This window comes from Muscardinus avellanarius, assembly GCF_963383645.1.
Source record: "Muscardinus avellanarius genome assembly, chromosome: 11".
NCBI classification, from domain to species: Eukaryota; Metazoa; Chordata; class Mammalia; order Rodentia; family Gliridae; genus Muscardinus; species Muscardinus avellanarius.
The window spans coordinates 76,619,215-76,641,259 of record NC_137797.1 but is presented as its reverse complement, the minus strand read 5'-3'; the positions used below and the strand labels follow the sequence as shown (position 1 = coordinate 76,641,259).

The window sequence follows — 22,045 nt, the reverse complement described above, 5'->3', positions numbered from 1 at the left end:
ACATCATTGACTATGGTCAGAAAGACAAAGTCACTTTTTCCTTAGTAGTTTTAGCCATATAAAATCAGAGAGGAAAATTAATTATTTTGGCTTTATTTTCCAATGATGTCCATTATGCTCACTGATTAATTCCAACGATCACTATTTTATTTATTTTTAATAGGCTTTTATTGCTACATTCTGGTTGCACATCATAATGGAAATTGTGTTGACAGTGACATACATGCACACAGCCCTCAATTTTCCATCAGTAATGTCTAAGTTTGCCAGAAACCCTCTAATGAATCTCACAATATTTTACCATGTCATTAAGTCTAGCTGTATGCTTGTTGGAAGATTTCAAGTATTAGTATGATTTAATGGGCAGCTTACTGTTGGGTAACAGAGACAAATGGAAAATCAGAACTGAAATTCACCACCTATGACTAATGCAGCCATCACAACGCTCCATTATTTCCACCAGCCTGTATCTAATAAAATTGACATTATTTAAGGCAAATCTGTCCTATTCACTGGTAATAACATAGAACTAACTACAGGAGAAAAGAAGGATAAAAAAGTAAAACATATGATCCCTTCAGGGCATGGTGGTGCACACTTATAATCCCAGTACTTGGGAGGCTGAGATGGGAATATCTCAGGTTCACAACCAGCATCAGTAATTTAATGGGATTTGCAGCAACGTAGGCTCAAAGCCAGCCTCGGCTACTTAGTGAGGCTGTCAGCAACTTAGTGAGACTCTGTTTCCAAATAAAATATCAAATAGAGCTGAGAGTATAGCCCAGAGGGAGAACGCGCCAGGATGCCGGGCGTGGTGGCGCAGGTTTCTAATCCCCACGCTTGGGAGGCTGAGACAGGAGGATCACGCAGGTTCGAAGCCAGCCTCACCACTCTCAGCAACTTAGTGAGACCCTGTTTCCAAATATAAAATGGGTCTGGGAGTATAGCCCGGAAGTAGAAAGCCTCTGGGTTCCACCCCCAGTACCACCAAAAAAAAAAAAAAAAAAAGAAAGCGCCTGAATTCCATCCCCAGTACCACAACACACACACACACACAAAAAAAAATATGATCCCAGAACAGGGCTTGGTGGCACATGCTTGTAATCCCAGTACATGGGAGGTTGAGACAGGAAGATTGTAGGTTTGAAGCCAGCCTGGACAACTTAAAGAGGTCTTCCACAACGTAGTGAGATACTGTTTCCAATAAGAAATAAAATCAGGCTGGGGGTTTAGCTAAGAGGTAGAATGCCTCTGGGTTCAATCCCCAATGCCCATACACAAAGAGTATGCTACTGTTGTATTATGAATATAAAGCCCTGTAGTTTACCTTCCCTCTAGTTTCAAACACCTACAAATAAAACCAAAAATGTCAATAACAAGGAAAATTTCAGATTACTTCTAACCAAAGAAATTTTCCAGCGATATGTGTTAAAACAACTGTATTCAATTTTTCTTGGTTCCCCAAATCTACTTGACTAGGGTAATACACTTGCATGAAATAGACTGGCTTCAATGTTAAACCTAATAAAATTAAATATAAATGAGCTCCTGAGGGAACTAAATCAATGGACTACAAAGCAAATGATTTTCTCTGGTAACTTGCCACTCTCGCCAGCAGTAGCATGCACACCATACCGTAGGCAGGAGGAGAAAGTAAAAGTAAAGAAGTAAGGTAAAACCTCAACAAAAGCCACCATTTCTTACACATCTTTCATAACAGTATCACTGTACAGAAAATATTCTTCCAAGAAAAAAAATTATCCTGCTAGAAAAAAATAGTAGCTTAAAACAGAAAAGAACTAATGAGCCAGATAGAAAAACCATTCTTCCTATTTCCATCATTTTTTATATACTTGTGTTGGTACATTGTAATTTACATTATAGCAAAGATCAAAGTGATACAGATGTGCATGCACACTTGGTGTATTTCCTTCTGGATCTTACCTCACTACCACCCCTCCCCATACCTACTAGTGAGATTAGTAACAATATCCTCATATATGAACATTGCATTATTTGAAATGTATTCCCATCAATTTTTTTCTTTTTATTTTCTTTCTTCCTTTATATACTGGGGATTAAAACCAGGGGCATTCCACTTCCAAGCTACACTCCCAGTGCTATTTTATTTTAAAACAAGGTCCCGCTAGGTTAATGAGAGTTCCACTACTTGCTGAGGGTGTCCTCAAACCTACAATACTCCTGTCTCAGCCTTCCAAGTACTGGGATTACATGCATGTACCACTGAGCCTGGTATTTCCATCATTTCTGAGAGCTATTTAGCACACCCATATTAAACATCTGGGCTAAATATTTATTAATACAAAGCATTGCTGCTTTCAAAGAAAATATTCATCATAAAAGTTAGACTCACATTTGCATTCCTTACAGCACTTGCCATCGACGTATGCAAGGGCCGATTTGACAGGACAGTCAGGAATGGGGCAGATCAGAGTTTCACACTGGATGGTTCCGTTCTGAAGAGCAAACAATATTTAAAGAATTTTCAAGTGGTAACTTAGTCTTCAAGGATCTTTTAATTCAGTTCTAAAACGTCAAAGTCTTCACATAAAATGTCATATATACCACTGTTTTCTTTAGCTATAATATAGTAGCACCCATAATATCGAGGCCTACTGTAATACAAACTGATTTATTACATAGTTGATGATCGAGTATCATCTTTTGACTAGCAACTGGTCCTAAATGAACTAGAGTCCTCACCTTTTGTGGAGAAATAAATAAGGACACAGCAGAGGAAAGAACGCAACAGAGAAATAGCAGGCTGAGATAAGTCTGGAGCACCCAGTTACTCCCAGACACAGTGAGCATCAGGAAATGAAAACAAACAAACAACAACAACAAAAACCTTCTGGAATAGCTGCTACCATTCTGCACGTCCCAGAGTCCAGACCCTGAGTCTTCCATACGTATTTATTTAAACTTAGTGTATCCCTACAAAGCAAGCTGCCCAAACCACAGACAGGACCACAAGGGACTCCCTGCTGAGGGGCAGCTGAGCTCCCTCCTAGGCAGCTGGTGGTGCTGCCTGCCTCCTCATCCCATGGACCTCACTACCTCACAGCCTCTAATTTACTCAATCCAATTTTGGGTCTCCATTTAACAAGCTTGGGAGGGCTTTATCACATTTGTGGGGTGTACAATTTTGGTAGAAACATATTACCTTCCTGAATAAAAAAAAAAAAAACACTTCTCCCCCCCTCCCCCCCCCATTTCTAGACTTCTTTTGATCTTTTTTATATGGGTAACATTCTGCTTTTGAACAAACTGAATGACTATGCAAAATTATTTAAGGGCTAATTCATATATAGAGCTATATCTTTTTTCCAAAGAAACATTTTTTTTTTCTTTTGTGTGTGTTTTGTTTCGGAGGTACTAGAGATTGAACCCAGAAGTGTTCCACCTCCATGCTATACACACAGTCCTTTTCACTTTTTGTTTGGAAACAGGGTCTCCCTATGTTGCTGCAAATCCCACTAAATTACTGATATTGGTCATGAACCTGAGATCCTCTGTCTCAGCCTCCCAAGTACTGGGATTACAGGTATGCACCACAAAGCATGGCTAGAAAAACAGTATTTTAACAGATGAGTTCCAATAATATTTAAAAATTCAAAACCAAACTTATACTGAATACGGTGCTAGAAGCCTGTAATCCTACTACTTTGGAGGCTAAAATATGAGGATTACAGGTTTGAAGCCAGTCTCGGTAATTTAGCAAGACTCTCACCAATTTAGAAGCACCCAGTTTCAAAATAAAAAATAAAAAGGCCTGAAAGTTTATCACAAAAGTAGAAACTTTGGGGTTAATCTACAGTACAAAAAAAAAAACACATTTTGAACTTTTCTTTGAAACTTAATTTATAGTTTTGAAATAATAATGCACTAAAATATTCTACTTTATTAGTAAGGAATTAGATAATATTTATTTGAATGCTATAATTTGTACTTTACTATATTAGCAAATTATTAAAGATTATCTTATTTATTTAAACTCAATTATTTGATTACATTGTTCAATCTAGAAACAATATTTAATGCTATATATAATTTAGTTTCATCAAAATAAATTAACCCAAACATAAGGTTTGGGAAAATCCCTAGAAATGTAAAGAACTATAATAGAGAATCTTTTAGAAATTACCTGTCCACCCTAAATTACTAATTTCCTGTGTGTATCAGTAAACTTAAAATTTAATGGTATCCTTAAGCCAGAATCACCTTTGCAGCATAGAAAGTGTTTTTAATAACATAACACATGGCTCTTTTGCTATGACCAGGTTTTCTGGCACTTCAGTGTTGTGTCTTAAGGAAATAGGTCTTGAAATTTTCATGATTGCATTGTTTTAATAAATTTTTAAAGAATGGAGACATCTGAGTTCACTGCATCTGACCACAAATGGAAGTCATACCAGGCATGTGCAGTTCTTGCAGCCGTCTGTCCAGGACTCAAATTCTCGGTAGGTGGTTCCCTTCATGGTACAAGTCCTCTCACAATAGCACTGATCCAGTCTATTCATTCGCTGTTCAGCTCGAGACAGCTGTGGGACAAAGGAAGGGCTCACATTGTTCAACATCCCAGCAACACAGAAATGCAAAACATCTAATCTAGATGCCTACATCTAGTAGGCATCTAGATTAGATGGGTTTTTTTTAGGTGTACAACAGTAATGATGGTTGTGCCTATCAATCACTTGTTATAAATATATTTAAGCCTTTAATTAAAAAGAAAAGGCCTTTCCCTCTCTTCCTTTTGTAAAAATACTTATTCCCTGCCTTTAAAAGAAAAAGCATAATTTATAAAACACAAATCTGAAGGCTCATTCAAGATAGCATCATTCATAATGCACAGAAGCATTTTCTATTTTTTAAAAATGTTACATCTCATTAATATGTTCATTCATGTGAAAGAATAAAATTTAGGATTTATATCATACAAATAACAAGATTTTTACATACAACACAACCTTCAAGTACTTTATAATTACTATGCTAAATTAAAAATCTGGTAAAGTTGCCAGTAAACCTGATATATGCTTAGGACATTAGTGGATAAACCTACAACTTTAACATAGTGGTAAAGAGCATTCAGAATACCATTTCCATGACACAAGTATCATGTCTATATTCTTTATGCTATCTTTCTACCTCCTTGCTTATACTGAAAATCTAAATAGAAATAAATAATAATAAAAATTAAATAAGTCTTATAGTGTAAACAATGGATCAACCAGGTAATCTGCTTCATTCCTGATTTGCTGAATCATTTGTTATACAGATGGCTAGCATTTGAATATTTATAAGCCTTTTCCTTGAGCAAGGATTTAGATTCAGTTTGGGCAAATAGTATGGCATAAGAAGTGTCTCCAAGGAGAAAATATATGGTTATAAAAGGAACTATTAGGAACCTCAAGGCTTTCTGAGCTCCCTCAATATATTTCTGAGTCACTTTTACCTTGGCTGATGTTTTGGCTAAAATATCCTGCAGCTCCATGATTTTCTGCACAAGTCCATGGAAGTCATTACAAGTTGGACAAGCTGGAATTACAAACAGGACATTGGTCAAGTTGTATTTACAAGAGATTCAATCTAGTTAAGTCTATGTTGACATTAATTATATGTGAACTCCAATTTCAAGCTGATATTCTGGACCAAATTAAGCAAGAAGCACACTTTTTATCACATCACACAGTGGAAGAATGAATAGACTTACTGCGATTAAGATCTGGGCACTGAGCAATAAATCCCTGGGACATGACTAGTAATTGCACATCTTGCATTATACCCTGTGTGTAAAAAAAAAAAAATTGCAAAGGATGTATTACTTTCATTCCCTGAGTCATGTTTCAAAAGTCAAGTTCATGAAGAAAACATTAAAGAAGAGATTCACTGGAATCCCTAAGTAAAAAGTCTTCCAAAATATATTCCTTCCACTTCATATCAAGAGAAAGAAATTCATCAGGAAAACCAGTTCATTACCCAGATACTTCCTTATTAATAATATTTTTAAAATTCTGAAATGTCAAGATATAATTAAGTGGCAATAGTCATGACTTTTGGTGAAGTTATTTTTGTTAGCCACAGAAGGAGGGCTTGAAAATGACCTTTAAAATTTAACCTGAAAATCACTGTGGTTTGAACACCACTGAAATTAATATCAATTTAAATTAACTTTAATGATCAAAAAGAAAATGATAGAAACACAAAGTCCTGAAGTCATGAAATCAAAGCTTGCCTTAGCATTTCTCATTTTTAGTGGTATCTTTTATAACTAATTTTTCAATTCAAATTGACAATGTTAAACAACTGCAGTCAGATTTAGTGCTGAGTCCTTTAGAGTACACAAAACTTAACATGGAACTTTGCATACACCAGCTGGAAATGACTATTTTACACTTAAGGTTTCATCAATGCTTATAGGTAAAATGTGCCTGCATCCTTAGTCATTAGGTATAATTAGATTCTAGCTTGGTGAGCTCTTAAAGCAAAGGCCAGTGGCAACTCAGAAACAATCTCATCAGACACTGCAGCTGTCCCTTTCATCCACCACCCACTCTTCCTTCATCAACTTCATGTATTTCCTTTAACTGATATTCTTTATTCCTTTGATAAATGCAGACTGTCTAATGGCAGGGGTGATGATGGCAACAACACGTTATGACGACAATTTTAAAAATATCTATAAAGATTTACCAGTTAAGTACTGGTCTACGTATCTTCTACATGTGTAGTCTGATTAACAGCACCCTCAATATGAGGGATAAATGTTTTGGTATGCTGTTTGACAATAACTGGATCTGTGGTTTGCTTGAGCTTGGATGGAAGAAGTAACTTGTGAACAAACTCCTATCAATGAGAAGCAGCAACATGAAAACAAGGCTACTACATGCAGTCACGTAGTTTGTGCACTGCACAGTTCTCACGGGTACCGTTCACAGATGGATAAAATGATGACACCCTAGGGTTGGACACATAATTGATGTGTGAGGACTGCGAAGTCACATCTGGGCTCCCTGGGAAAGAGCATCAAAATTAAATAGAGGAGAGATTTGGAACTCACAGCATGCATCTGACATCCCTTAAACAGGAAAAAAGGATTGATTTTTAGAATTTGTAAGCATAAAATCAATTTCCCACATATGGCACTTACTAACTGCCTGGCTTTGGACAGGTTAGTTAAACTTTCAAAGACTTATTCATGCATATGAAAGGAAAAAGGACCCTGCATCATCACTAGCAAGATGAAGAATTAGACAACAAAATTTATGCAAAGCACCTGGTTTCCAGGTAATAGCAATGTTTAAATATGTTTTTAAAACACCTTTCTAAAAATCATAAGCTTTGCGCAGAACACAATTTTAAATTCATGAGTACCTATTCTACTATGAAACCCATGAGATGGACTTATCTCCTATCACTATTTGAATTAACAACTGTTCATTACATCACTTCTGCATCACAGGCCCTGTTGTGGTCACTGGGAGGAAATGGTCACACTATAGACTGGCAATCAAGCAATTCTATGGATTCTATTTCTTCAATTGTAAAACACAGGAATTAAATGGGATGTCTTTTGATCCTCTTCAAATATGAAACTCTATGAAGCGCCTCTAAGTACACACTAAAGAAATGGATAGGAATTTTGGCTGCTTTCTATTTGGACAGATATGTATTCTTTTCTCACTTGTGAAGTGCAAGGAGACCATGAACAATGCATTTTGAAAAGCTCCCAATCCTCTATTAACATCGCTAAAAAACTATCATCAAAGAATCATCAGTGATGAAGCATTTATTGCATATTAGCATTTTAGAATTTTATTACTTTGAATGCTTAATTTCAAGAATGACATGTTAACTGATGCAATGGCAATCTCATGATCATCTCTATAATGCTTAAAAAGCAAACTCACTGAGTAGTTATTTTACCAAACAACTACTGTAAAATAATACCAAAATATCACTTTTTACAGTGATACCAAAATATCACTGTCAAAGAAGAGGTAAAATAAACAGAAACATACACAAATAAAAATTATATATAGCAAAAATTTGTGCTTCCCATCATAAAAAGTAAAATATACTTTTCCAAATTCATTAGAAAACATTTACATTTTATACTCAAACCAAAGCCAAACATACCTTAAAATATCCATGTGCATTATTTCTCTGTCCCAACCACAAGGTTGTGCCTTGAGGCAAGTCTGTAGAGGGCTTTTCCACTACTCTTTCATAAATTCTGCAAAAAAGGAAGATCAGAGAAGGAACATGAGTAGACAGTCACTGCTTAGAATCTCCCTTTTCCTGAAAGGAGACAGGCTACTTACTTATTGCAGTCAATGTATAAAATCAAATGGGAGGCACTGATGGCTAAGGAGAGCTTGTGCCACTTGTTGTCAGCTAGAATGTAAGGGAACACTTCCGTGTGAGGACGGTGACTGCCAGTGCGGTAATGCAGCCGGATCTCATTCCGATGACCACTGCTCTCCAGCTCTAGGTACCTGCAGAGAGAAAGCCACATGGGATATGTTAAAAATAAAGTTCAAAGATGATTGAGGCAAGCTGCGCCTATAGAAATATGGAGCAGATATATTTTCCCATTCCTCTTCTTATGTATGATTAGACATTATGTTTAAAATGAACATAAGAGTTGAAACACTCTACACAATATATACATGGTACCCCATACACATGTGCAATTCTTACATTTTTATGTATCAGTTAAAAGATAATTTAAATTTGTTGCAGTGGGAATAAAAGAAGTGTTTGAAAGAAGTGTGATAAAAGACAGAAAACTAGCTAGGAACCTCAGGACCCAAGAGATAATTTGATAGTGAGTTTCCTGGGTTTGAGCCGGAGAAGCCACAGTCAGAAATACCAAAGGACGCAGGCCAAAAAAGAAAGAAAAAATCCCTAAAAAAACATTCTCTCTCCAACCAAGGAGAACTGGCTATAGTAATATTAGAAACTGTAAAGTCATGCTGAAATCCTCCAATAGGTGAAAGGCTAAGCAGGAATACTATTCAGCAATGGAAGGGAATGAGTAAGCAGGGGCTGTGAAGGGAACCAGAGCAGTTTGAAGCTACTGCAATAATCCAGAAGACTGATATCTTGGGTCAAGGGAGTTGTGGCAGGTGTGGTTCTATTCTACATCTATTTCTGAGAATAGATCTAACAAAATTTGCTGATGTGGAGTACTGACAAACAAAAAGTGGCAGAGGCAGAGCTTTTCACTCTACTGTTCTGAACTTGAGCAAGAGAAAAACAGAAAGTGCCACTTACGGAGATGGAGACCATCGAGGAAGGTGAGGAGCAAGTTTAAAGGAAATGAATAGAGATTTGAAAAAAAATGGTAACCTTGCACACTGTGGATAGGAATATAAATTAGTACAGCCATTATGGAAAAACAGTGTGGAGGCTCCTCACAAAAGTTAAAAATAGAACTATCATATGGTCCAAGAACCTCACTACTGAGTATATATCCAAAGGAAATGAAATCAGTATATACATCTAAGAGCACTCCTGTGTTCATTATTGCAGAACTATTCACAGTAGCTAAGAAATGGAAATAATGGATCCATTAAGTGATGAATGGGTAAAAAAAAAAAAAGACCTGGTTCATATACATAATGGAATACTATTCATCCATTAAAGAGAATGAAATTCTGTGATTTATGACAACATGGATGGCACTGGATGTTACAGCATCTTATGCAGATCTTGAGAAAGCTCGATTAGGTGATCTGCAATGGTGTAGATCCCCCATGAAGTATGTCTAGCATTCCTTTTTTAAAAAAAATAATTTTAGGATTACTTGGATCAATATGTATAATTGGAATTTTATGTATAAGCATTATAACTAAAACTGATGGGCATCAGCTTGTGAGAGACTCAGGCAACAAAGGTTTTTTCCCAAGGATAAAGTTTGGGCCAAACATTAATTTCAAACTGACCTTAGTTTGGGCCAATGTATAAAATTAAGTTTGAGTCAGTCTTGTGAAGTGAGACAAAGCATACTATGATTTTTTAAATGTCTGGCACCCTTACCCTAAACTCTATAAAAAATAAGACTTTTCCTGTCCTTGGAGACCCTGCTTGCATGGCTATGCCCTTGCTTTTCTGCCAAAAAAGAAAATATAAAAACTGTAACAAATACTAAATAAAATGGAAAAGCTTAAATCTGATCTTGTGTGGCAGTTCTTCTCTCATTCAACCTCAGCTTTCTCTCACCAACACACAAACCTCGACTCATGCTAGGGACACAGTAACCTCAACAATGTGAGATAATTATGTTAAGTGAAGTAAACCAGACACAGAAAGACAAATTTCACGATCTCACTTAAATGCATAATCTCAAAAAGTTTATCTCTTAGGATCTTGAGAGTAGAACTGTGGATACAGAAGCTGGAGAAAATAGTGGGGAGGAAGGGTTGGGAACAGTTTGGTCATGGGTACTGAGTTACGATTAGGAAAAAAGTCACTGTGATTTATTACTACAGAGTAAAATAATGTACTATACAGTTCATAAAACTAGAAGAAATGATTTTGAAAGCTTTCATAATAGAGAAATAGAGAAAGTATCTAAAGAAATACATGTTTAACATGATTTAAACATTAAACAATAAACATCACATGATATATCACTAATATGTACAATTTCATGGTTTTATGTTAAAATGTAATTTAAATTAAAACAAAATATAATTTTATAAATAAAATAAATGTAATACGTTATGTTTATGTTATGTACTGTTAATGAATAGGGAAGAGACTATGTCTGAGATGGAAAGAGGTACATATAAACATAGAAATTTGGGAGTCATAGTGAAATGTTATACTGAAAGCCATAAATACATAAGGATTACCTTGGAAATTACTATAGATGAAAAAGACCATTTCAACATTTTTAGGAGGAATCAGCAAAGGAAATCAGTAAATATGGCCAGTGAGATCAGGGGACAAAAAGGTGAGAGATGTGTTCCAAAGGCTGAGTGATGAAAAGACACCTCAGAAAAGAAGGCTTGATAAAGACTTATGCTCTGGGTGGGTGGCCAGTGGCCCTAAAGCTATGTAGGAAACCTCCATGGGAGAACCCTGGATGAAAGGTTCAAGTCAAAAGAGAAAAGAAAGTTGAATAAAATACACATTCAGAACCACATCAAGAAAATCATACAGCATGACACTAGGGTTCATCCCAGAAATGCAAATCTGGTTCAAATAAAAAAAAATAGTCCATGTAATTCATCACATAAAAAACCAAAAACAAAAATCATTTCAATAGGTGCTGAAAAAGCATTTGACAAAATCCAACAGCAATTTATGCTAAAAGCACTGCAGAGAATTGGAATAGAAGAAACATACTTCAACATCATAAAGGCAATATACAATAAGCCCACAGCCAACATTATATTAAAGAGGAGAAAAGTACAAGAATTGACCCTAAAAACAAGACAAGGATGTCCCTTATCACTAGAGACTCTAGCCAGAGCAATAAGGCAAGAGAAATAAACCAAAGGAGTACAAATAGCAAAAGAAGAACTAAAACTATCTGTATTTGCAGATGACATGATACTGTACTTGGAAGACCCAACAAACTCGACCAAAAAGGTTACAGAACTGATCAACCAATTCAGCAAAATGTCAAGATAAAAAATCTTTAAAAAATCAGGTTTCCTGTATGCCAACCATGAATCCACTGAAAACAAAATCCAGAAAACACTTTCCCTCAGGATATCCCCCTCAAAAATTAAAATACTTAGGAATAAACTAGCCAAGAAGGTAAAGACCTCTACAAAGAAAATTATAAAACATTGAAAAAAGAAATTGAAGACTTAAGGAGATGAAAAGATCTTCCAAGTTCTTGGATAGGTAGAATAAATATCACCAAAATGGCCATTCTTTCAAAAGTGATCTATAGATTCAATGAAGTACCCATTAAATTACTAAGGTAAATCCTCAAGTCATAGAAAAAATCAGTCCTTAAATTCAATTGGAACAAAAAATAAACAGCCAAAGTAGTTCTCAGCAACAAGACCATTGCAAGAGGCATCACAATACCTGATTTTAAACTATACTACAAAGCCATAATGATAAAAACAGCACAGTATCGCACAAAAACAGACACATAGAACAATGGAGCAGAATAGAAGACTCAGAAACAAATCTTATTTTTGACAAAGGGGCCAAAACATACACTGGGGAAAAAAAGATAGCCTCTTCAACAAACAGTGATGACAAAACTGGTTAACTATGCACAGAAAATTGGAAATAAAACTCCACTTTCTCACCCTGCACATGAGTCAATTCAAGATGGATCAAGAACTTGAAAATCAAACCAGAGACCTTCCAGCTCCTTGAAGAGGGCATAGATGCAACACTTCAACATATAAGCACAGGTAAAAACTTTCTCAACAAGACTAAAAAGGCACAAGAAGTTAAAGTTAAGATCAATAAATAGAACTGCATTAAATGGAAGAGCTTCATTACAGCAAAGGAAACTATCAAGAACCTCAACAGAGAGCCAACAAAATAAGAGAAAAGTTTTGCCAACTATTGCTCTGATACAGGCTAATATCTAGAATATACAGAGAACTCAAGAAACTCAGAACTAAGAAAACAAATAACCCAATCAAAAAATGGTCAAGTGAACTAGATAGACACTTCACAAAAGAAATTCAAATGGCCAATAAATACATGAAAAAATGCTCAACATCATTAACAATCAGAGAGATGCAAATAAAAAGTACCCTGTGATTTTACCTAACTCCAATCAGAATGGTAATCATTTAAAACAAATAACAAATGCTGGTGAGGATATGGAGAAGTGGGAACTCTACTACATTTTTGGTGGGAGTGCAAATTACTGCAACCACTTTGGAAAACAGTATGAGGATCCTCTGAAGAATGGGAATGAACCTATCATATAACCCAGAAATATCACTTCTGGGTATCTACCCAAAAGAATGGAAACCAAAATACCAGATGAATGCATTCATATCTATGTTCATAGCCACACAATTCACAATTGTCAAACTATGGAACCAGCCAAGATGTCCATCATCAGATGAATAGTTTACAAAACTATGTACTATGTACACAATGTAATTTTACTCTGCCATAAAGAAGAACAAAATTATGTCATTTGCAGAGAAATGAATGAAACTGTAGAATATTATGCTAAGTGAGATTAGTCAGTCACAAAAAATAAAAAATCAGATCCTCTCCCTAAAATTTGCAGAAGCAATGAAGAAAATGGGTCATAGGAGGAACTCTAGATGAAGAAGGAGGGGGATTGGGAGAGGGAAAGAGGGAAATGTACATTGACAAACATATCAAAGTTAATCATTAAACAAAACATGAGAAGGAGGGAAGGGGAAGGAATGGGGTGGGAATTGGGTAAGGGCTAATTGGGTAATGTGTGCATGTATGTCTCTACCATCCTGTGCTTCATTAAGATGAATGATTTTAATGCACCAATAAATTTAAAAAAGGAAAAAAAGTCACTATTAAGATGTACAAACCATATAAATACATGAATCTACATGGAACTATAATTATTGCATAATTTTTAAAGGTTTAAAGTATTATAATGATCACTGGGTGTATTTTTGTTGTTGTTTTTGTTTTTGTTTTGTGGTACTTGTGTTCCTGGAAACCATTCTACCTCCAGGCTACACTCCCAGACCTATTTTATATTTTTTTATTTGGAAACAGGTTCTCTTAAGCCAGCAAGGCTGGCTTCGAACCTGCGCAATCCTCCTGTCTCTGCCTCCCAAGTGCGGGGATTACAAGTGTGCACCACCACGCCCAGCCATTGGGTGTATTTTTTTTCTTTTAACAATTTTTTTATTGAACATAAATAGTATACATTTAAACTATATTTGGTGCTCTCTCCCCCCCGCCCCCGTTTTCCCTTCCCCCCTCCCACCAATGGCTGTCCAGCTTAACCATGTCTTATTCATAACTTTACACATGTTCAGGTGTAGACCCTCATTAATCAAGATCAGCCTTCCTCCTCTCCTATCTTTCCATTCAAACTTAGCTAGTATTTCCCCTCTAATATCTGAATTCCCACTGGTATCCTTTGTGTTTCCTAGTTTGGGCATATTAGAGGAAACATATGTATCTTCTCCTTCTGTGAATTGGGTGTATTTTGATCAATGAAATTTTCAGAAGTTCACTCTCTCACTAGATGAATTTTCAGAAGAGACAGTATTAGCTCTCCCCCATTTTGCCACCCTACCAAAGTTCGAAACAGCTGAGTTGTTAAACATGTGAGCTCAACAACCAGATGGCTGTGTTCCCATCCAGGTATCCTTTTCAGGGACAGAGATAGTGCTGTTGTTATTCCAGTATAAAAGAGAGATGCTAATACCACTTGCCTCATAGAATTCTGATGAGGATTTGAATGAGCTAATTTAAGAAAGCACACAAAAATTAGTGAAGATATCAAATATTAGCTATCATTTTTATTTCAAAAGAAAAAAGGTCAAATCCTCCCTCGTCCTTTCCCTGGCAGAGGCAGGCCCATGATACACCCTGTCAATCAAACTCTTTTTCCTGAGACTGAGAATCTAGATGGAAGACAACAAGAAAGAGAAGGCCGGCAGTAACTGTCCTGGTGGCAACAGCATCCTGGTCACCTAGTTAAGGTCACTATGCATCTTGCTTTCTGTGTGCTGCCAGACCAGGGCACATTTCAGCTATTTCCCATTCCAAATCCTGATGGTCCCACCTTCCATCAGTTCTGTAAGCTTTCCTCCCATCCACTGCCTCCAAAGTCACCTTTCAACCAAGAGCCCTAACTTATATGTAATTGATATGTAATTGAAACGAAATGCATCAATGTTTTTTAAAGTAATGTTTGAGTGACACAGCTATGAGTAATTTTCAACATTCTCTTCCATATCCTTTATTTTCAGTTTTATCTTTAATGAGCATAAGCTATATTAAATTAAAACTCATACTTTAAGTCCCAAGAAGATAATTTGTCACACTGGAACATATCACATCTCTCTGATTTGTTATTCATAATTTTGAGAGGTAGCTAGAATCAGAAATAAAGTTCACCCTTTATCATAATTTATGCCCTTGTTATTCAAATATCCTTTGCATTGGCAGAAATATAAACTAATTTAAGATTAGGCTTCAGAGAAATAGGCAACCGTGGCAGGGAATCATTCATTTTAACAACCTCTTTAATAGCTCAAGATCAAAGGATAAAAATAAGGTCACATCTCATCTGACAAAAAGGTTGCACAATATGAAATGAGAATTTTTCTGCTGCCTTAAATTAAACCTAAATAGAAAAATGATCAGATCACCTCAGTACTTTAAGCTACCACCCCATAGTAAACTACTCACCTAAAGAAAAGCCACATGTACTTCTAGTGACAAATATATCACTGTTGTAGCTCACAGAAGACAGAGCTGCAAAGTACTTACACTGAAAACTGCTCAGCCTCTCACTACTACCTGTGACCTGGCAGATTACCTGGCTTCTCACTGCCCCAAGCTCCTAAGCTGTACAGTGAGGAAGCAAGGTCATAATTCAGAGAAAACAGGTTACCTGAAACATTCTACACACTGATAAATGTTAACTATTTCCATGAGAAATCAGTAATTTCAATAAGGCATCATTTATAAATCTAGATTCTTTAAATCAATTATATAAATGACAAGAAACCTGAATCCAGTTTTAAGTGGAAGAACGCAGAGGCCAGGCAACAGAAGCTACAGGCAAAACAGGAGAGGAATCTACTCTCCAGGAAACTGGGTGGCAGCACTGGTAAGATGAAGGCTCCAGCACGTCCAACAAGACATAACTAGTGAGGTCCCGGAGAGGGTCAAAATTACAGAGTTACAAAGCTTTCTAAACCTCTCATAGAGAAATGCTTCACCGTGCTACTCTCAGTGATCCCCTCCAAGGTTAGTGGACATGGGAGAGCAGAGAGAAAAATGTACATTTTGGTGATACCTTATTAAAACAATGTTGATGATACTTGTGTTTATTTATTTTTATTTTTTTAGATTTATTTTTATGTAGATCATATTGGAAAAGGCATACATTCACACAGTGCTTGGTATCCTTAGCCCACCCTGCTTCCCCTTTCCCCTCTCCCCAAATTAAGTGTCCAGGTTGGTCATGCTACATTCACACTTATGGACATATTCAAATGTAGCTCCTCCATTAATCAACCTGAGCTGTCTTCATTTCCTACCCTTCCTTTCTAGCTTTGCTGAGGTTTCCCATCCATTATCTGGAGTTCCTCTGATATTCCTAATACTCCCTAGTTTAGGCATATTAGAGAAAATATATGTCCCTTCTCTTTCAGTGCTTGGCTGATCTCACTTAACATAAAGTTCTCAAGGCCTTCCCATCTTCTTGCGAATGATGTGACTCCTGGGTATCTTTGTTGAAATCAGAGAACTACATTAACATATGCATACCCATGTTCATAACAGCACAATTCATAATAGCCAAAATATGGAACCAAACTAGGTCTCCATCAACAGATGTATGGATTGAAAAATTATGGAAATATACACAATAGAATTCTACTCAGCAATAAGGAAGAATAAAATCACATCATTCTCAAGAAGATAGAAAGATCTGTTTCTTTGTTTTTACTGGCATTTAGTCATTAGCAAAGCATTATAATGCAGAAATATCAGAGGTTAGAATCTCTTAATCTGGTCTTCAGAATTTCCTGTGAAAATGGAAAAGCTAAAATCCTCCCCAGCTTCAGTATCCTTTCCTAACCTATGAGGATAAAGAAGGCAAAACATCATATGATGGTTCTAAGAATTAAATGAAATATGAAATGTAAATGCTTACTTTGCCTAGTTCACAGATAAGAGTAACCACTCCACTTAGGTCAATTTTGTGATTTATATTTTCTTTGACATAATTAGGCGTTCTGTCTAAACATCAGCAAATTTTCAGAGTGAATTTTAACTTAAACAAGCATGACTCCTAGGGGGTAGAAAATAATTTAGTGAAAAGCCAGGTGTTATGACACACATGGTAATCCCATTACTTGGGAGGTTGGGACAGATGTATCAAGTTCAAGGCCAGTCTCAGTAATAACTTCGTGAGACCCTGCATCAAATTTCGTGTGTGTGTGTGTGTGTGTGTGTGTGTGTGTGTGTGTGTGTGTATTCCTGGAGATGGAACGTGACAGCATTCTACCTCTGAGCTATACCCCCAGCCCTATTGCTTATTCTTTATTTTGAAACAAGGTCTCACTGAGTTGCAGAGGACCTCACTAAGTAGCTGATGCTGGCTGTGAACCTGTGATTAGCCTCCCAGGTACTGGGATTACAAGCGTGTGCCACAACACCTGGCTCTTTTTCCAATTAAAAATAAAATAGGCCTGGGGGTGTATCTCAGAGTAGAATGCACCTGGTTTCCAACCTCAGTGTCATAAGAAAAAAAATTTAGAAAGATCTTTCCAAATAGTAATGCTTATCTCTTATTTATGATACTTACTTCAAAATGGTCATTCAGTTTATCTGAATACATCCAGTGACCAACAATTCATAAACTCCTGAGGCAGACCAACTTCACGTTTATGAAGAAAAAAGACCTTTCTTATATTAAAGCATAAAGGAAAGGATTTTTTAAAAAAATGGTTTATAGTTCAGTCATTCTAGCAAGTCTTCAACTATAAATACTGAGAACACAGTATTGAACAAGGCAAAATTACACTGAAGCTTAGAGATCTCAATAATAAGCATATGATTAAGTTTAGCATTTCAAAACTAACAAGAACCTTACTAGAAGAGTCTTGTTGCAAGAAGAGGAAATAGCCAGATGATAACAGTTTCTCATGAATAATATAGCTAAGAGCCAAAATTATATCACCAAGGGAAGAGATGAGTAGCAAGCAAAATTAATTCATGATTGAAGCCCTGGCGTTCAACATGTCTTGAAAAACAACCTCTCCATCACATCACCCTACACAACTGAGCTTAAAATAAAAATAGGAAAGGAAAGAAAAATTAGAAGGCCACTTGTAAAATAGAGGCAATTTATTACTATTAATGATGAAGCAAGTTAGAAACAAAGAAATTCTAAGACACATTGTTTTGAGTTGTGATCCTGAAAAGGAGGATTTTTGTGGCATTGTATGTATTTTTAAAATATCAGTTTGAGAAAACTAAGCCTTCCTTATATTCAAGAATGAGCACAAGACCATACTGGAGTAAGATTAGGGAAAACCCACCAGAATATATAGGCTACTTTGAGAAAACTAAGCCTTCCTTATATTCAAGAATGAGCACAAGACCATACTGGAATAAGATTAGGGAAAACCCACCAGAATATATAGGCTACTTTGGTGATCTAAAAATAAAAATTTGTAGGACTGTGAAAATTTGGCTTACAAATTATACAAGGGGTTCACAAGTTTCACAAGTCCACTTATAGTCTCCAAGCTAAGTATTTCTGCCTTATAGGAAGAAAAAGCAGAGAGAGGGAAGGGGTATGGCTAGTTGCAAAATACTTCTTATGTATATGCTCATGTGTATGTATATTATATAATTTTTTTTTTTTTTGGTGGTACTGGGGTTCCTGGAAGCCCTTCTACTTCCGGGCTACACTCCCAGACCTATTTATTTATTCATTTATTTATTTGGTGGTACTGGGGTTCCTGGAAGCCCTTCTACCTCCGGGCTACACTCCCAGACCTATTTTTACATTTTTATTTGGAAACAGGGTCTCCTAAGCCAGCGCGCGCGGCTGGCTTCGAACCTGCGCGATCCTCCTGTCTCTGCCTCCCAAGCGCAGGGATTACAAGTGTGCGCCACCACGCCCAGCTAATTTTGTGGCATAAAATAATAGGTTATTATTTTATCAACTTTAGAATATACATAAAAACACGAGGAAAGTTAACATCATTAATGGCCTTGCTAGCAAGAAATGATCAATATTAACATTTTGTGTATATCCTTTGTAGCCTTTTTCACTCAACCATACATTGTCTTTCTATGTGAATAAAAGTAGAGCCACATGCTTTTACTGCATATATAATATTTCACAGTATACATAAATCATAATTTATTTTATATCCAATTAAATAAATTCTTGGTTTTCATTGTTAAAAATGTTTCAATACATTTTTTGTTTTGCACCTATATAATTATCCTCATGTAATAAGTAATCAGAAATGAAACTTGTAATTCAAATGGCATATACACTTCAAGGAATTTGTTATATTCACTCACTCATTAATATAGAAGTAAACCAATGAGATAAAAGAAAATGCCAGTCCTTTTTGGTTATATTAAGAGAATATAAATAAATATTATAAAATAGGTCATATGGTGATAAAACTCTATGGAGAAAATTAAAATAGAAAAGGTCAATAAGGGATATGGTTAAGTGACATCTAATATGGATGTTCAAAGAAGACCTCATTGAGAAAGACATCCAGGGAAGCCCTGAAGGAGTCTGCAGCCTGCCTCACAAGTTCCAAGAATATCAATAAAGCAGAGGAATGGCAAGGGCCAAAACAGTAGGAAGAGAAGAAATAAAGGTATCAGAAGGCACGGAGGTCATTAAGGGGCTATTACTTAATAGGATGACTTTGACAACTAGATGTAGAAAGCCACTGGAGAGGTCTTTGATTGAGGCATGTGTATGAACACATGCATGTGTACTAAAGATTGAACCAGAGCACTCTATTTCCAAGCTAGACTCCCAAACCTTTTCATTTTTAGTTTTAAAACAAGTCTCACTAGGTTGCTGCTGAGGCTGGTCTTGAACTGTACAATGATCAATTTGATTGTAGTGTCCAAAGTACGCTGTGTGGACAGAGAAGAGTTGCAAGGAGATGAGTTAGGAGGTTATGCCTAGAGTTGCTTTGATCAGGGAAGGTTACGAGAAAGGCCAAACTCTAAAGGCGATTCAAATGGAGAGAAATAAAGATATTTTTTCAGGATTAATGTGCAAGTGAGAGAAACAGATAACAAGGTTGGTTGGTGGTCTGAGCAGCTAGAAGAAAATAGTTGCCATTTACTGAAATGGGAAAGACTCGAATTTGAGGAAGTTTGAGAAAGAGGATGATGAGTTTAGTTTCTGACACGTACAGTTTGATATTCCAAATAATCATCCAAATGAAGACACAAGGGGCCATGGAATGCATTTGTTGGGAGTCCAAGGGCAAAGATCAAGAGGAGGGAAAACAATAGGAAGTCACTGTTTCAAAGAGATAGGATGTAAAACCAATTGACATGTTCAGATCACCGGTGGAGCTAGTGGATACAGTGAAGAGGTCTGAGCATCCAAACCCTGGACGGACCTGCATTAAGACATGAGGAGTGTGAGGATGAACAAGTGAGAGCACTGAAGTATAAAAACAAGAGTGTGCGTTTTGAAATGTTAATATAAAAATAATTGAAGACAAAATTTATTAAATTTAAACTAAGGTTATTTTGCCCTGATAAAAATTGTGTTCTTTAGAAATAATGGGAGGGGAGAAGAGGGAAATCTCTAATGCGCATGATGTACTTTAACAAATATATCAGTATCAATCACTAAGCCAAACATGAGAAGGAGGGAGAGGGAGGGAATGGGGTGGGAACTGGGTAAGGGCTAACTGGGTGATGTGTGCACATACGTCTCCACCATCTTGCATCCCATTAAGATGTATGAATACAATGTACCAATAAAAAAAAATTTAGAAAAAGAAATATGGGACCAAAATATAAATAAAAATAGTGAAGGTATAAGATAAATATGGGAAGCTATAATTTGGGCAGGAAAGTTAAGAGTTAACTCAGTACTCAATAGATCTAATAGAAAAAATGAATATAAATACAGGATTCAGATGAAACAATTCACCACTTCTGTTACATACGTACATATAAAGAGAGACAATAGAAACTTAGAAAATCCATGTAAAAAAAGTTTCTGTGGTTTTTACAAAATGTTAATGTATTAGTGCCTGCATGCACACAGATGAGCACATCTCAACATTTCTCATTAGCTACAATACAATAAAAATAAAATGTCATGCTAATAAAAAAAGCATTTTTAAAATAAATCCAAATGATAAAATAAAAACCCTTTTTAATTCTTATGATTTAATGAACCTGAGAACATTACATATAAATATTTGTAAGGATCCAGGTGTGGTGTTACACACCAGTAATACCAGGAAGGCTGAGATAGGAGGATCACAAGTTCAAGGCCAGTCTCAAGAATTTAGTGAGGTGCTCAGAAACTTAATGAGACCCTCTTTCAAAGTTTAAAATAGACCCTGGAATCTAGCTTAGAGAATGCCCCTGGATTCACTCCCCAGTTTTAACACACACTCACACAAAAATCAACAAGGTGTTGCCAGATACTTATTCACTCTTTCAGAATAAATAAGAGCAAAGTGTAGGCCAGATGTGGTGGCACACTTTGTAATCCCCGCGCTTGGGAGGCGGAGACAGGAGGATTGCGCAGATTTGAAGCCAGCCTCGCTGGCTTAAGAGACCCTGTTTCCAAACAAAAATATAAAATAGGTCTGGGAGTGTAGCCTGGAGGTAGAAGGGCTTCCAGGAACCCCAGTACCACACAAAAAAGAGCAAAGTAAATAAATTAATATTTACATTTAAGAATGGAAATAGATAAATGGATGTGGGTAAAAGGAAAGCTTATACACTGTTGGTGGGATGGTAAATTAGTACAGCCACTATAAACTTTGGTATGGAAATGGACTAGAAATAGAGCCACCATATGACCCAGCTCTACCACTCCTCTGTATTTTTCCAAACATGAGGCATAGTGGCACATGCCTATCATCCTAGTATTTGGGAGGCTGGAACAGTAGGCTTAAGACCAGCCTCAGGATTTTGCAAGGCCCTCAGCAACTTAGTGAGACCTTATTAAAAAAAAAAAAAATTAAATAGAGCTGGGGTTGTAACTCTGAGGTAGAACATTTTTGGGTGAAATTCCCAGTGTGTGTGTATTGGGTCTGTCTGTTTGTCTTTTTCTCTCTCTTTCTTTCTCTCCCCCTTTCTCTCTTATTGTTCTCTC

The 22,045-nt window shown here is 36.3% G+C and overlaps 1 protein-coding gene across 1 annotated transcript in view; it reads right to left on the bottom strand.

The window, feature by feature from the left end:
• NELL2 (neural EGFL like 2) overlaps positions 1-22,045 on the bottom strand; it is a gene marked incomplete at its 3' end in the record, with an annotated part of 418,867 nt that overhangs the window by 299,691 nt on the left and 97,131 nt on the right. The window contains exons 4-9 of the mRNA XM_080706086.1: positions 8,346-8,519; positions 8,161-8,257; positions 5,735-5,807; positions 5,477-5,559; positions 4,434-4,562; positions 2,375-2,477 (exon numbers count right to left, since the gene is read on the bottom strand). Coding sequence (XP_080562212.1) covers positions 2,375-2,477; positions 4,434-4,562; positions 5,477-5,559; positions 5,735-5,807; positions 8,161-8,257; positions 8,346-8,519 — 659 coding nt within the window. The remainder of the gene's footprint in view (positions 1-2,374; positions 2,478-4,433; positions 4,563-5,476; positions 5,560-5,734; positions 5,808-8,160; positions 8,258-8,345; positions 8,520-22,045) is intronic.